At 41.7% G+C, this 17,226-nt stretch overlaps 1 protein-coding gene across 1 annotated transcript in view; it reads right to left on the bottom strand.

Annotated features, from left to right (window-relative positions):
- LOC106570137 (chitin synthase chs-2) overlaps nt 1-16,628 on the bottom strand; it is a 38,026-nt gene extending 21,398 nt beyond the window's left edge. Inside the window, exons 1-2 of the mRNA XM_045693688.1 lie at nt 16,511-16,628; nt 14,691-14,774 (exon numbers count right to left, since the gene is read on the bottom strand). Of these exons, the coding sequence (XP_045549644.1) occupies nt 14,691-14,758 (68 nt within the window). The 5' untranslated portion in view covers nt 14,759-14,774; nt 16,511-16,628. The remainder of the gene's footprint in view (nt 1-14,690; nt 14,775-16,510) is intronic.
- Nucleotides 16,629-17,226: the final 598 nt, after the last annotated feature.

Here is a 17,226-nt window from a genome sequence, read left to right as displayed (position 1 = left end):
GTTTATGGTTAGGTACATTCATACAATGATTGTGCTTTTTTCGCGAATGCGCTTTTGTTAAATCATCCCCCATTTGGCAAAGTTAGGCTGGCGAAGTAGGATTCGATAAAAAATGAACAGGCACCGCAGTGACTATATGCAATGCAGGACAAGCTAGTTAACCTAGTAATATCATCAACCATGTGTAGTTAACTAGTGATTATGTGAAGATTGATTGTTTTTTATAAGATAAGTTTAAATGCTAGCTAGCAACTTACCTTGGCTCCTTGCTGCACTTGCGTAACATCTGGTCAGCCTGCCACGCAGTTTCCTCATGGAATGCAATGTAATCGGCCATAATCGGCGTCCAAAAATGCATATTACCGATTGTTATGAAATCTTGAAATCGGCCCTGCCGATTAATCGGTCGATCTCTACTGAGAGATATAGGATCAGTCATGATGTATCGTATGCAAAGACCGTAAAGCAAATTGGTAGAACTACAGTTTGGACTGATGGAGCTTACATGGATGTACATGTAGTAAGTGGACCTACTGTCTGGGCTGGTGCTTCTGATGGACCTGGCGTGGTTTCGAGGCCTGTTAAGAAATCTTGTTATGAATGTGTGGTGTCAAAGGACACTTTGATAATGAATAAAGTTGACTATATAGCTTTTATTGGTAAGGTTATCAATACGACTCGGGTTGTGGAAAGCAGAAATGCCAGGATAAAGGTTATTGTGGAGACAGCAAAAGAGATATTGGGGGTAACAGATGTTACTATTGAAATGTTGTTGACATGCTGAACAATCCTAAGGGAGAGTATTTCAGCATGATATAAAGTTTAATGGGGTTGGGGAGGGGTTTTGGGGGGAGGGTGTAGTAGAAGTTAGGGATTTAATTGGTTTAGAATTTCATGGTAGTACAGAATTATCATACATTCCAGCACAGTAGGTAGCAGCATGCACTTAAACAATTGTCTGCGGACCGCCATGATATCATAGAAGAAGATGAAAAACACCATTGGTGACACCAATGAGATGAGACTGGAGAGCTGTAAGAAAGGCGAAGAAACATTTCTGCCCGTAAAGACCAGAACCCAGACAGCTGTCAGTACAAGGTCTGCTACGATCATTACATCACTGGTAAATCAAGACTAATCGATTTAGAGTTTAGTTTAGCTTTTCTACTAACCAGGTGTTAACAACACTAAATTAGCTAGATAGCTTGTAGTCTATACAATTCGCATGTGTCGCGTGAGTTTTAAGTTTTGGGGAAGCTATATTTCACCATAAAAATCCACATTTATAACAGGATGATTGCATGCCTCTGTCATACCATTTGCAGACTAATGTAAGCCTACTATTCCTAATGTGGTGAGTAGATTGGATAAATTTTGGTTATTAATGAGCACATAGTGGCATAGGTTTATAGGCTATATCAGAGACGTTTCTTTCCTTTGCACAGGAAAAATGTGGCCTTTGATAAACGTGACATACAATTCTACTACACTTTATATGACTGGAGACATTAGCAGAATCTTCTTTAATACGATGGTAGCCTAGGCTGACAACAATAAAAACAACATTGTCTTGAACGCAACCATGTAGTCTAGGCCTATGTAAATGAGCCTTGGCAAAAAGGGCTCCACATTTTGTCAAATTAATATCAAAAGTTTTTTTTTCTTTGCATTTTAGCTAAGACTTACCCTTTTCCTATCCTTAACCTAATTCTACTAACATGTAGCTTAAATTCTCATCTGCTACTAAATGTCAAATATGATGTTAATTTGACAAAAGCTGGATCCCTTCTATCTATGACCATGAAAAGGGGAGATGCAAATTGTACAAATTGTACATCCATATAGCCTGGAGGACATTATTGTCCAAAAAACCTCCAATGATTATCATTCATTCATAAGATAACCCAATGATAATTTGTTGAGAACTTTATTCATGAGAGGATGGAAAATGTATGGAGATTACAGCATAAGACAAAGACCTTAATGGGATAGTTAACAGAGCAGGTTGTCTAATTAGTTGTTCCAGCCCAACCATAGATGTAATATTTATATGACACTAAAACACCTGAATTAAACACAACCAAACAATTAAGAGCCCTGATGGAATAGGTGACCCGAGAAGTGCTATTCTAACATCGGGTGTGCTTTTCATTTGTTTATGCACTACTGTAGGTTCACCAGCTGCCAAGACCCATGTCGACTGGATTCCCACTGAGAAGATGAGCAAAGCTGCAGCAGCATTAGTTTCTACTCCTACTACTTTGTCCGTTTTCAGATATGAAAGGAGACATCCCTCAGTTATATGAGATGGTTGTCATATGCTGTGCTTTGATCAATCTGAATAATTCTGTTGTGCCATTTGAGTAGAGCGCCTTCAGACCGCTTGACTTTTTCCACATTTTGTTATGTTAATATAGATTTTTTTTGAATGCATCTATCTACACACAATACACCATAATGACAAAGTGAAAACAGGTTTAGCCATTTTTGTACATTTATTTAAAACAGAAATACCTTATTTACATAAGTATTCAGACCTTTTGCTATGAGACTCGTAATTGAGCTCAGGTGCATCCTGTTTCCATTGATCATCCTTGATGTTTCTACAACTTGATTGGAGTCCACCTGTGGTAAATTCAAATGATTGGACATGATTTGGTAAGGCATACACCTGTCTATATAAGGTTCCACACTTGACAGTGCATGTCAGAGCAAAAACCAAGCCATGTGGTCGAAGGAATTGTCCGTAGAGCTCCGAGACAGGATTGTGTCAAGGTGCAGATCTGAGGAAGGGTACCAAAACATTTCTGCAGCATTGAAGGTTTGCAAGAGAAATGTGGCCTACATCATTCTTAAATGGAAGAAGTTTGGAACCACCAAGACTCTTCCTAGAGCTGGCCACCCGGCCAAGCTGAGCAATCGGGGGAGAAGGACCTTGGTCAGGGAGATGCCCAAGAACCCAATGGTCACTCTGACAAGAGCTTCAGAGTTCCTCTGTGGAGATGGGAGAACCTTCCAGAAGGACTACCATCTCTGCAGCACTCCACCAATCACGCCATTATGGTAGAGTGGCCAGACGGAAGCCACTCCTCAGTAAAAGGCATATGACAGCTCGCTTTGACTTTGACAAAAGGCACCTAAAGACTCTCAGACCATGAGAAACAAGGTCCTCTGGTCTGATGAAACAAAGATTTAACACTTTGGCCTGAATGCCAAGCTTAACGTCTAGAGGAAACCTGGCACCATCTCTACGGTGAAGCATGGTGGTGGCAGCATCATGCTGTGGGGATGTTTTTCAGCAGCAGGGACTGGGAGACTAGTCAGGATCGAGGGAAAGATAAATGGAGCAAAGTACAGTGAGATCCTTGATGAAAACCTGCTCCAGAGCGCTCAGGACCTCAGACTGGAGCGAAGGTTCACCTTCAAACGGGACAACGACTTTAAGCACACAGCCAAGACAATGCAGGAGTGGCTTCGGTTCAAGTCTCTGTATGGCCTTGAGTTGCCCAGCCAGAGCCCGGAATTGAACCCAATCGAACATCTCTGGAGAGACCTGAAAATTGCTGTGCAGCAACGCTCACCATCCAACCTGACAGCTTGAGAGCATCTGCAGAGAAGAATGGGAGAAACTCCCCAAATACAGGTGTGCCAAGCTTGTAGCATCATACCCAAGAAGACTCGAGGCTGTAATCGCTGCCAAAGGTGCTTCAACAAAGTACTGAGTAAAGGGTCTGAATACTTATGTAAATGTAATATTTCAGTTTTTTACATTTTTAAAACATTTGCAAAAATGTCTAAAAACCTGTATTTGTTTTGACATTCTGGGGTATTGGGTGTAGATTAATGAGAATACAAAACAATTTAATACATTTTAGAATAAGGCTGTAATGGAACAAAATGTGGAAAAGTGAAGGGATCTGAATACTTTCCGAATGCACTGTAAGTTGAATCAGCTATGTTTGTCCGGGGCTACAACAAAAATGTATGCCTGCGTGGGGGGGACTCAAGGACTGGAGTTGGGAACCACTGCTGTAGGCCTATGGCTGCATTGGCATTACATGCCATACACTGAACAAAAATATAAAACGCAACATACAACAATTTCAAAGACGTTACTGAATTACAGTTCATATAAGAAAATCAGTCAGCTGAAGTAAATTCATTAGGACCTAATCTATGGATTTCACATGACTGGGAATACATTTACATTTTACATTTACATTTAAGTCATTTAGCAGACGCTCTTATCCAGAGCGACTTACAAATTGGTGCATTCACCTTATGATATCCAGTGGAACAACCACTTTACAATAGTGCATCTGAATCTTTTAAGGGGGGGGTTAGAAGGATTACTTTATCCTATCCCAGGTATTCCTTAAAGAGGTGGGGTTTCAGGTGTCTCCGGAAGGTGGTGATTCACTCCGCTGTCCTGGCGTCGTGAGGGAGCTTGTTCCACCATTGGGGTGCCAGAGCGGCGAACAGTTTTGACTGGGCAGAGCGGGAACTGTGCTTCCTCAGAGGTAGGGAGGCGAGCAGGCCAGAGGTGGATGAACGCAGTGCCCTTGTTTGGGTGTAGGGCCTGATCAGAGCCTGAAGGTACGGAGGTGCCGTTCCCCTCACAGCTCCGTAGGCAAGCACCATGGTCTTGTAGCGGATGCGAGCTTCGACTGGAAGCCAGTGGAGAGAGCGGAGGAGCGGGGTGACGTGAGAGAACTTGGGAAGGTTGAACACCAGACGGGCTGCGGCGTTCTGGATGAGTTGTAGGGTTTAATGGCACAGGCAGGGAGCCCAGCCAACAACGAGTTGCAGTAATCCAGACGGGAGATGACAAGTGCCTGGATTAGGACCTGCGCCGCTTCCTGTGTGAGGCAGGGTCGTACTCTGCGAATGTTGTAGAGCATGAACCTACAGGATCGGGTCACCGCCATGATGTTAGTGGAGAACGACAGGGTGTTGTCCAGGGTCACGCCGAGGCTCTTAGCACTCTGGGAGGAGGACACAAGGGAGTTGTCAACCGTGATGGCGAGATCATGGAACGGGCAGTCCTTCCCCGGGAGGAAGAGCAGCTCCGTCTTGCCCGAGGTTCAGCTTGAGGTGGTGATCCGTCATCCACACTGATATGTCTGCCAGACATGCAGAGATGCGATTTGCCACCTGGTTGTCAGAAGGGGGAAAGGAGAAGATTAATTGTGTGTCATCTGCATAGCAATGATATGAGAGACCATGTGAGGATATGACAGAGCCAAGTGACTTGGTGTATAGCGAGAATAGGAGAGGGCCTAGAACAGAGCCCTGGGGGACACCAGTGGTGCGAGCACATGGTGCGGAGACAGATTCTCGCCACGCCACCTGGTAGGAGCGACCTGTCAGGTAGGACGCAATCCAGGCGTGGGCCACGCCGGAGATGCCCAGCTCGGAGAGGGTGGAGAGGAGGATCTGATGGTTCACAGTATCAAAGGCAGCAGATAGGTCTAGAAGGATGAGAGCAGAGGAGAGAGAGTTAGCTTTAGCAGTGCGGAGAGCCTCCGTGACACAGAGAAGAGCAGTCTCAGTTGAATGCCCAGTCTTGAAACTTGACTGATTAGGATCAAGAAGGTCATTCTGAGAGAGATAGCAAGAGAGCTGGCCAAGGACGCACGTTCAAGAGTTTGAGAGAAAGGAAAGAAGGGATACTGGTCTGTAGTTGTTGACATCGGAGGGATCGAGTGTAGGTTTTTTCAGAAGGGGTGCAACTCTCGTTCTCTTGAAGACGGAAGGGACGTAGCCAGCAGTCAAGGATGAGTTGATGAGCGAGGTGAGAAGGTCTCCGGAAATGGTCTGGAGAAGAGAGGAGGGGATAGGGTCAAGTGGGCAGGTTGTTGGGCGGCCGGCCGTCACAAGACGCAAGATTTCATCTGGAGAGAGAGGGGAGAAAGAGGTCAAAGCACAGGGTAGGGCAGTGTGAGCAGGACCAGCGGTGTCGTTTGACTTAGCAAACGAGGATCGGATGTCGTCAACCTTCTTTTCAAAATGGTTGACAAAGTCATCCGCAGAGAGGGAGGAGGGGGGAGGAGAAGGTAGCAAAGAGCTTCCTAGGGTTAGAGGCAGATGCTTGGAGTTTAGAGTGGTAGAAAGTGGCTTTAGCAGCAGAGACAGAAGAGGAAAATGTAGAGAGGAGGGAGTGAAAGGATGCCAGGTCCGCAGGTAGGCGAGTTTTCCTCCATTTCCGCTCGGCTGCCCGGAGCCCTGTTCTGTGAGCTCGCAGTGAGTCGTCGAGCCACGGAGCAGGAGGGGAGGACCGAGCCGGCCTGGAGGATAGGGGACAGAGGAAATCAAAGGATGCAGAGAGGGAAGAGAGGAGGGTTGAGGAGGCAGAATCAGGAGATAGGTTGGAGAAGGTTTGAGCAGAGGGAAGAGATGATAGGATGGAAGAGGAGAGAGTAGCGGGAGAGAGAGAGCGAAGGTTGGGACGGCGCATTACCATCCGAGTAGGGGCAGAGTGAGAAGTGTTGGATGAGAGCGAGAGGGAAAAGGATACAAGGTAGTGGTCGGAGACTTGGAGGGGAGTTGCAATGAGATTAGTGGAAGATGAGGTCTAGTAATCTAGTAAAGATGAGGTCAAGCGTATTGCCTGCCTTGTGAGTAGGGGGGAAGGTGAGAGGGTGAGGTCAAAAGAGGAGAGGAGTGGAAAGAAGGAGGCAGAGAGGAATGAGTCAAAGGTAGACGTGGGGAGGTTAAAGTCACCCAGAACTGTGAGAGGTGAGCCATCCTCAGGAAAGGAACTTATCAAGACGTCAAGCTCATTGATGAACTCTCCAAGGGAACCTGGAGGGCGATAAATGATAAGGATGTTAAGCTTGAAAGGGCTGGTAACTGTGACAGCATGGAATTCAAATGAGGAGATAGACAGATGGGTCAGGGAAGAAAGAGAGAATGTCCACTTGGGAGAGATGAGGATTCCAGTGCCACCACCCCGCTGGCTCGATGCTCTAGGGGTATGCGAGAACACGTAGGCAGACGAGGAGAGAGCAGTAGGAGTAGCAGTGTTATCTGTGGTAATCCATGTTTCCGTCAGCGCCAGGAAGTCTAGGGACTGGAGGGTAGCATAGGCTGAGATGAACTCAGCCTTGTTGGCCGCAGACCGGCAGTTCCAGAGGCTGCCGGAGACCTGGAACTCCACGTGGGTCGTGCGCGCTGGGACCACCAGGTTAGAGTGGCAGCGGCCACGCGGTGTGGAGCGTTTGTATGGCCTGAAGAATACAGATACAGTTGAAGTCAGAAGTTTACATAGACTTAGGTTGGAGTCATTTAAACTCGTTTTTCAACCACTCCACAATTTATTGTTAACAAACTATAGTTTTGGCAAGTCGGTTAGGACATCTACTTTGTGCATGACACAAGTCATTTTTCCAATTATTTCACTGTATCACATTTCCAGTGGGTCAGAAGTTTACATAAACTAAGTTGACTGTGCATTTAAACAGCTTGGAAAATTCCAGAAAATGTTATGGCTTTAGAAGCTTCCGATAGGCTAATTGACATAATTTGAATCAATGGAGGTGTACCTGTGGATGTATTTCAAGGCCTACCTTCAAACTCAGTGCCTCTTTGCTTGACATCACAGGAAAATCAAAAGAAATCAGCCAAGACCTCAGAAAATGATTGTAGACCTCCACAAGTCTGGTTCATCCTTGGGAGCAATTTCCAAATGCCTGAAGGTACCACGTTCATCTGTACAAACAATAGAATGCAAGTATAAACACCATGGGACCACGCAGCCGTCATACTGTTCAGGAAGGAGACGCGTTCTGTCTCCTAGAGATGAACATACTTTGAGGCGAAAGTGCAAATCAATCCCAGAACAACAGCAAAGGATCTTGTGAAGATGCTGGAGGAAACAGGTACAAAAGTATCTATATCCACAGTAAACGAGTCCTATATCGACATAAACTGAAAGGCTGCTCAGCAAGGAAGAAGCCACTGCTCCAAAACCGCCATACAAAAAGCAAGACTACGGTTTGCAACTGCACATGGGGACAAAGATGGCACTTTTTGGAGAAATGTCCTCTGGTCTGATGAAACAAAAATAGAACTGTTTGGCCATAATGAACATCGTTATGTTTGGAGGAAAATGGGGGAGGCTTGCAAGCCGAAGAACACCATCCCAACCGTGAAGCACGAGGGGTGGAAGCATCATGTTGTGGGGGTGCTTTGCTGCAGGAGGGACTGGTGCACTTCACAAAATAGATGGCATCATGAGGGATGAAAATGATGTGGATATATTGAAGCAACATCTCAAGACATCAGTCAGGAAGTTAAAGCTTGGTCACAAATGGGTCTTCCAAATGGACAATGACCCCAAGCATACTTCCAAAGTTGTGGCAAAATACCTTAAGGACAACAAAGTCAAGGTATTGGAGTGGCCATCACAAAGCCCTGACCTCAATCCCATAGAAAATGTGTGGGCAGAACTAAAAAAGTGTGTGCGAGCAAGGAGGCCTACAAACCTGACTCAGTGACACCAGCTCTGTCAGGAGGAATGGGACAAAATTTACCCAACTTATTGTGGAAGGCTACCCGAAACGTTGGACCCAAGTTAAACAATTTAAAGGCAAAGCTACCAAATACTAATTGAGTGTATGTAAACTTCTGACCCACTGGGAATGTGATGAAAGAAATAAAAGCTGAAATAAATCATTCTCTCTACTATTATTCTGACATTTCACATTCTTAAAATAAAGTGGTGATCCTAATTGACCTAAAACAGGGAATATTTACTTGGATTAAATGTCAGGAATTGTGAAAAACGGAGTTTAAATGTATTTGTCTAAGGTGTATGTAAACTTCCGACTTCAACTGTATGCATCTGTTGGCAACAGATACCTTTTTTTAAGTTAAGGGTGTGGATCAGAAAACCAGTCAGTATCTGGTGTGACCACCATTTGCCTCATGCAGCTCGACATCTCTTAAGCATAGAGTTGATCAGGCTGTTGATTGTGGAATGTTGTTCCACTCCTCTTCAATGGCTCTGCGAAGCTGCTGGATATTGGCGGGAGCAGGAAGCATCCCAAACATTCTCAATGGGTGACATGTCTGGTGAGTTTTGTGGTGGATGAATCAGAATTAGTTGGGTAACATAGATGATTAAGATGTTTTATTTGCATAATATGCTTATGTGAGGTACTTGTCATTAGAAAGTGTCCTTTGGACTCTGGTGTCTTTCAGTTGCACGTTTCCCTTAGCTGGGGCTCAGTCACCTGGGGTCCAGAGAGGGGAGAGGTCAGACTTGTTTTTTACATGTCTCTGTTGCTATGCAGAATATCAGCAAGAGAGGATGACAGACTGAAACTGTCTTCATATGTGAATATGTCTTTACCTATTCTTAAACCATGTGAAGGGATGGCGTGATTAATGGGGAACCAATTATTTGTCTCCACAATGTCTGTGCGCAGGTCACTCCCCTCAGTGAGCTTGTCCAGGAGTAGGGTCAAGAAGGGGTTTTGCTTGAGATGGGAGTATCTAGAGTTGACAATTGATATATGCCATTGGATTAAATGGTGTTTTTGTTCTATGAAGTACCAGGGACGAGATTAGAACCTCGTCATTAGGGACCAAACTGAACGATAATTTATAGTGAATGCTATCTGGCTGTAGATACTCCTCTCTAAATTAAACAGTCTTTCTTTGTGAACCGTTCCTAAATGTCTGTGGTTTGTCATGTCAAAGGGGGGTGGATATTTGCTATAAAATATCTCAGTAGCCATTGTGTTGAAACCTTCCTGGTTCATTCCAGAGAGTGCATTATTGAAGGTCAAGTGCTTTTGTAAAAGTATCTTAAGTATTAAAGATGTAGTTTAACTCGGACTGGTGTGTTTGTAACTCTCCTCATTTGGTAATGCAGAAATTGGCCACCACAGTATGCAGGCCATGGAAGAACTGGGACATTTTCAACTTCCAGGAATTGTGTACAGATCCTCGCTACATTGGGCTGTGCATTATCATGCGGAAACATGAGGTGATGGCAGCAGAGGAATGGCACAACAATGGACCTCAGGATCCCGTCACTGTGTCTCTGTGCATTCAATTTGCCATTGATAAAATGCAATTGTGTTTGTTGTCCATAGCTTATGCCTGCCCATACCATAACCCCACCGCCACCATGGGGCACTCTGTTGACAACGTTGACATCTGCCCAGTACAGTAGAAACCGGGATTCATCCGTGAAGAGCACATTTCTCCAGTGTGCCAGTAGCCAGCGAAAGTGAGCATTTGGGGTTTTTCTTTATTTTTACTATTTTCTACATTATAGAATAAAAGTGAAGACATCAAAACTATGAATTAACACATATGGAATCATGTATTAACCAAAAAAGTGTTAATCAAATAAAAATACATTTTATTTTTGAGATTCTTCAAAGTAGCCACCCTTTGCCTTGATGACAAGGGGTATAACATTTATTGGAATGACTGGAATTCTGATAGACTTTGGTTTTTAATGTAAATATATAACTGAATATTATTATTATTATTATTATATGTAGTAGAAAGCGATGGGTTAGAAGAAGCCTACATAACCTACCCATAAAGTAAAATGTTACCTCCATATATGGCCAGCTATGTAAACTTTAACATTGATTTACCCTGCAGTAGATGTCGTTCAATTGGTGATGTACATGTTGTTGTAATCTAAAAGTAACTGAATGTAATCAGATTACGTTACTCAGTTTGGGTAATCCAAAAGTTCTGTTACTGATTACAATTTGGACAGGTAACTAGTAACTAACAGATTACATTTAGAAAGTAACCTACCCAACCCTAATTAAGAAGAACCAGTTCTTTCCCTTCAGACTAACAGGAAACCGTTGGTCTCACCTGTCAGCTCTTGGCTGTGTCCCAAGAACATAATGGGACATCCTTCTCATGCAACACACACAAAACAGTTACAACAGGCCTATACTAATGCACGCACAATTCCATCTCATATGATCTAGTTTCTTTAACAATCCCAACCTTAATGCCTAAGAAACTAGGCTTAAGGAAACATTTTTTAGTACACAAGCATCAGTAAGGTTTAACAGAAAGTTCCCTCACAACTATCACACCAATATTACTTTTTCTGAACTGGCAACCAGTCAATTTAGAATAGATTTTAAAATTGTATCAAAATCCGTGTTGGTTTGAAGAATACAAGCTACAACAATTGATTACACATGTATATTCAGACAGGATTCGTTTTTCTGGGTCGGTAAATGTAATTATGTGCACAAAACACCACATCTGTAATTTTAGTCGCGTCCGAATCTTCCATGTCAGTAATTTATACATGGCATTTGAGTAACAATTCCAACCAGAATAACCTACTGTTTTTTGGTGAACTCCAAGGTCTTCTGATAGTACTAGTCCCGTGAGAATCAAAATTCCTGTGTTTTGAGAGAAATGTCTGAATTTGACAGGTGTTGCTCGCGGTTTGAGCAAAAAAAACAATAACCGATTGGATAAATTGAACGAAGTGGTGCGCATAAGCTATAAACGAATGGCCTACATGTACTGTATCAACTTTCACGGTGAATGTCTTTGTTCATGGTTGATTTTGCAAATATGGATGTTAAATGTTTTTCAAAATGGAACCTCTTGAAACTGCTTTTTATCTATCTGAATATTTTCACTAATAGTGGCTGAGACCATACTATTCAAGAATAAAGATTTTTATCGGTTTCCCCAAATACCTGTAGGCCGTCATTGTAAATAAGAATTTGTTCTTAACTGGCTTGCCTTATTTAAATAAAGGTTAAATAAAAAATATATAATAATTACCCGAGGGGAAATGTCATTACCACCACATCATAAAATATGCTATTTTAGTTGAAAAGAAAATTACAGAAATTGTGCCTAGGGTATTTTATAGAACATTTCACATTAAAAAAAAAAATGTTTTATCATGTTTGTTTTTTTACTCTTTGGAAGTTTATTATATGTAATTATATGTATTCATCATTGTCATGTCTAAATGTCCATATATGCCTTGATGAAACATGTATTGTGTCACGTCCTGACCACAGAGAGCTCTTATTTTCTATGGTAGAGTAGGTCAGGGTGTGACTGGGGGGTTTATTCTAGTTTCATTTTTCTATGTTGTTTGGTTCTAGTTTCTGTTTCACTATGTTGTTTTTTTTGTATGATCCCCAATTAGTGGCAGTTGGTCATCGTTGTCTCTAAATGGGATCATATTTAAGTTGTTTTTCCCACCTTTGTTTTGGGGGAGATTATTTTGAGTTAGTGCATGTAGCACCTCTTCGTCACGGTTTGTTGTTTATTGTATGCATTGTGGAACGATACCACGCTGCGCTTTGGTCTCATTCCGACGACAGTCGTGACATATTGGCTGCAACACAGTCTCACATTCAATTCTTGCATACATGTACATAATGCAATTTGTGAGAAAACACACGAATTCATGTGCTTCTTAATTCGTGCGAAAAGACACACATTTAACCAGTAGGCTACACACAAGCCTTTGCAGCAACCATATAGACGCGATAGTCTATATTTCATTTTGGTTCTGCTTTATGGCTAATTAAACGTTATGAATATACAGAAATGTTGTCTTTGTTTAACCATGTTTTAAAATGTGTCATTGTATGCCTGTATGTACTGTTTTAGACTTGAGAACAGAATTTTTGAGAAAAGACACATTTATGTGAGACTTAATTTGTGTGAAAAAATTGTTTTATTAATGCCAATGCTGTTTTCTGTGCTTGATTTCGCTTAATACTTTGGGATACTGGTGCACTTGTAATCAGAAAGGCCTTTTTGTCGTGTAGGCAACAGTACACGATTTTCTTCATAACACATTTCATATTTTGTGTAGCCTAAATTACACAATTTTCAACATAATGCATTTATTCCATGTTAAACAGGTTAATGTAAAATAATGATTTATGTTGGCTTACACTTATGGCACTTCCAAAGCCTTTCCATTATGATTATTACGGTCCTGTCAATCATGTTATATACTTAGGCTACTGTAACGCGTTCGACCAGTTAGCAAGTCAGAAATGTCAGTTTCCTAGTATCGACTAGCACTTGAATGCAGTGTTATGCTGGCTTCACATTCTCGTGGGAAATGGGAAAATGGGAAGTTTGTCACGTCCTGACCAGTAAAAGGGGTTATTTGTTATTGTAGTTTGGTCAGGGCGTGGCAGGGGGTGTTTGGTTTGTGTGTTTCGGGGTTTTTGGGTTATGTTCTATGTTAGTCTATTTCTATGTTTATTCTAGGTTGTCTAGGTTGGAAGTGTTTGGGATTGGTCTCTAATTGGAGGCAGCTGTATCTCGTTGCCTCTGATTAGAGACTATATTTAAGTAGGTTTTTTTTTTCCTCATTGTGTTTGTGAGTGGTTATTTTCTGTTCAGTGTTTCGTGTACCTGACAGTACTGTTTGGCTGTCTTGTTTTTCTTGTTTTGTTTAGTGTTCTAAATAAAGTTAATTATGAGCACTCAACCCGCTGCGCCTTGGTCTACTCCCTTCGACGGCTGTTACAAAGTTGTAATTCCGACATGATTGTGTTAAAGTGCTTTTGAAGTCGGAACAATTCTTAAACCAATAAGATAGGCAACATCATTTTCTAATTTCCCACTTGTAATTCCTATTTGAAGGGTCATTCAAGTGAAATTTCCCAGTCGGAACTATGAATTTCCGAGAACTCTGATAGCACCTGAACGAGGCATTAGTATGTGTAATAGACAACAGTAGGGTCTGGGTCGAGGCGTGTCCAGCCCTCATACCCATTCACGACCACCGTGGAGTGAGAGTCAGTATCCTACTATGTGTCAACTAGTGTAAATATTGTTTGTGACGTAAGTATGGGGATTGTTATTAAGGTTCTGGTCGTCTGAGATACAGGCTATACAACAAACAATATAACTATAGAATTAAGAAACTAAATTCTATAAAGTAATAATGAAATAAATACAAGAAATAAAATAACATTAACAAATGTTTGGTTACTTTAAGACTAAGTCATGTCTACACAATAATATTGGCGAGGTTCCAATGTTCAGCCCACATACATTGTCTTCAGATGTATTTTATGGGTGATTTTTCCATTGAAAGAAATGTATTTAATCTTCAGCTCCACTCATCCGATACATTTATTTGCTGCAGACAAGAGGATATTCAACAGGTAGGCATTTTGAAACCGTTCAGAGATTACTTGGAGTAATGGCACTGTTTGGGTTCTTTGCCAGAGAAAATGTAAATACATTGTCAATGGCAAGTACTGTTTTCTATGCGTGATTTCACTTAATATTTTGGGGTGTTGTTGAGCTCATTGCAGTCAGAAAACATATGTTGGCCGCAGGGGCGAAAATCTGATATCAACTTTGGGGGGACAATTACATGAAATTTTCTCAAGAGCAATTCCTGAGGGGGACACCAAAAGTAGTGCTGTAACACATAGCCTACATTGTAATATGGTAAATGTATATTGAGGAACCAAAGAAATAAGGTGTTTGCCGTACTCCTAACTACCGGTACCCAAAACTACACAACTACTCACAACAGCAATACCATTGCCTTTAACAAATCTTAGTTCAGTCACCAGTTTAAGTTGAGATTGGGGGTATCCATGGCATTTTCCAATTATGTTCCTATTTTACAAGTTAAAAAAATGGAGAACCTTTCATAATGTTGCCAAACAAAGACTCAAACTTACCTGAGACTCCCTGTCTCTGCCAGTCTGTCCCTGCATATCTGTCCCCAACTCTGCTGTCTGTGTGCCATCTGTTGCCTGCTCTGCCTAATGACATCATTGTGAAACATTTCCATTAGAATTTCATTTCTTTCTTATGAACATTTTATCAACTAGTCTTTGAGATATTAGGCTACTAGGGTTCTTACTTTGCGTTTTGGTGTACTGAAAAATATTCTGATGTCCGTCTTTTATTTTTCTGCCATTTTTCTACCTGGCTACACACACACAGTGTGTAGGTTATTTACAGTAGGAGATGGGCTTCTATCATCTTATCTTTTATCATTCTATTTGGGCTTCGATCTAAAAGGTAGCTAGCAAATGTGAAACGGATTAAAATGACAAGAGTTGACAGCTGTATGAGTTCACCATTTACACAACATATGCTGCAACCTTTTGTAATTTTAATAGTTTGTTTCATATTGGCTGGCTTCCAACAATAGCTGAATTTGCAAAGCTAGCGAGCACCAATTCATTTTCAGTGGAGTTTGCTATAATCTTTGCTACCCGGGTTAAATAAAATAAATAAATAAAAGTTCCCTTGCGACAATTTAGCTTTTGCAACGAGTCCATTAAATATATTTAAGACAATGGTAGAAGAGAGTGTAGTTCTGTTCAGTTTGGATTTCAGTTTATCGCTAACCTTATCACAGGGACTTTGAAGCACTAACTTACATCATCTGCATGCTGATCTCGGAATAAATTGACGATAGCAAAGATTCCATCTTTGACGAGGCCACATAAATGGAATAGGTACTAGCTAGCTTAATAGTTCATATTTGCGCGCTAGCTCTGCATATTCAGCTAGTGTGTGTGCGCGATTGACTGGATTAACCTCACGTCAGTTATGTTCATTGAGTGCCTTTCAGACAGTGGCTACGACCCCTCTGTTACCTTGCCAGTGGATCAAACCATTGTGAGGAAAAGGGTGGGGGGGGGTCGCAATCTTTTGAAACTTAAAAACGCGCTATTAAGTGTCTATAATCAGCACAATTGCTTTCATTGCGTATTATTAATATTATTTAAATGACAGTTATGTTTCAGTGATATATTGGGGGGGACTTTTCATATTTTTCCCAGGATGGGGGGGTGTCCCCCCCGCGATTTCCGCCCCTGGTTGGCCGATCAAAACCGTTGCGGGTGATGTTGCTTTCTCTCCCCAAGTCGTACGAGAAAATAACGAAAAAAACTGACCCAAGATCGGTACTGTAGATAGGCAACTTCAACCCAACGTAATGCGGAGCGCGTTCCAGCTCGTCAACACAATCGGCTACAGGGGAGGTTACTTTGTGTTGTTCGGTTTATATAAGAATATCAAATTAAATGAATCTAAGAAACGCTCTTCCAGGCAGTTTGAATGTATATTCTTATTCTGTGCAGAATCTGTGTATGTTGACCTACAACACAAATGCGCATCATGACTTCGACAAAAAAGACAACTTGGAACGTACCCGTCATTCCATGCGATCATTCTCTTTCCCGGTAAGTGAAGTATGGAATAAAACAACGTGGTTGTAATCGCTAGTATGTAATGTTATGGAGATTGATTTATATCTTTTTACGACATTTTTCAAACCACTATACATTTTCACTGATCTGTCAAGGTTTTCAATGAAAATATTAGCTATAGAGGTGGGTATAATTTGTGGAACGTTCCAACAGGAATCCGTTCGAAAAACTTCGTAAATATCAAGGTTGTCAACAAACAACGCATACAAAGTCGTATAACGGTAGAATGAGATACCGGGTAGAGAGTGAGCTATGTAATTACGTTTTTCACTCACCACGTTTATTCGGAAAAATGTCTCTTCGTTCTGGTAGCCTCCACCATTCCTCGTTCGTTGGTTTAGTTATTATTTCCGGTGTACCTGCATTCGCCGGTGAACTCTGTTGCGCCTCAATTAGGGAATCGCTATGGTTGAAATGTAACTAATGACTGCCAGCCCCAGTATTTTATTAGCTAGGTGGATTGTACACAATTGTTACCGATGATACTGTATACACCAGCCTACTCGTACTACAGAAACATACATTGTATTTTGCCAAGTTCTCTCTGTGTTAATCCTGTTTCCCAAATATATCAGCTAACTTGTGTCTGTGTCGATGTTGAGTTCAACTTGCCTAGTTAAAGATTAAATAAATTAGAACATTTAAATTTCAGGTAACCTCAAGATGCTTGATTCACTACAGCTGCTTTTGAAGAACTTTCCAGTCGTTTGTGCTTTACATTCCGATTTTTGAACGTCTGTTTATTGGACATATATATTAGTAACTAATAAAAAAGAGCAACGTATGTAAAGCATCCCATCTGTTTTAAGGTTTGTGTGGTGTGTAGTTCCTCTTGATGTCCACTAGGTGTCAGCACAGCTTCGTTAATGTCACACCAGGTTCACAACATGTTTTCATGTGTAACAAATCATATTGTATTTGTCACATGCGCCGAAATGTTTTATTTTTATAATCCAATTTACCTTGCTGTCTAACGTCCTTCCGGAACCCC

Source organism: Salmo salar, chromosome ssa14, assembly GCF_905237065.1.
Source record: "Salmo salar chromosome ssa14, Ssal_v3.1, whole genome shotgun sequence".
Classification (NCBI taxonomy): Eukaryota; Metazoa; Chordata; class Actinopteri; order Salmoniformes; family Salmonidae; genus Salmo; species Salmo salar.
The sequence above is the reverse complement of the archived record's forward strand: the minus strand, read 5'-3'. Positions and strand labels throughout refer to the sequence as shown.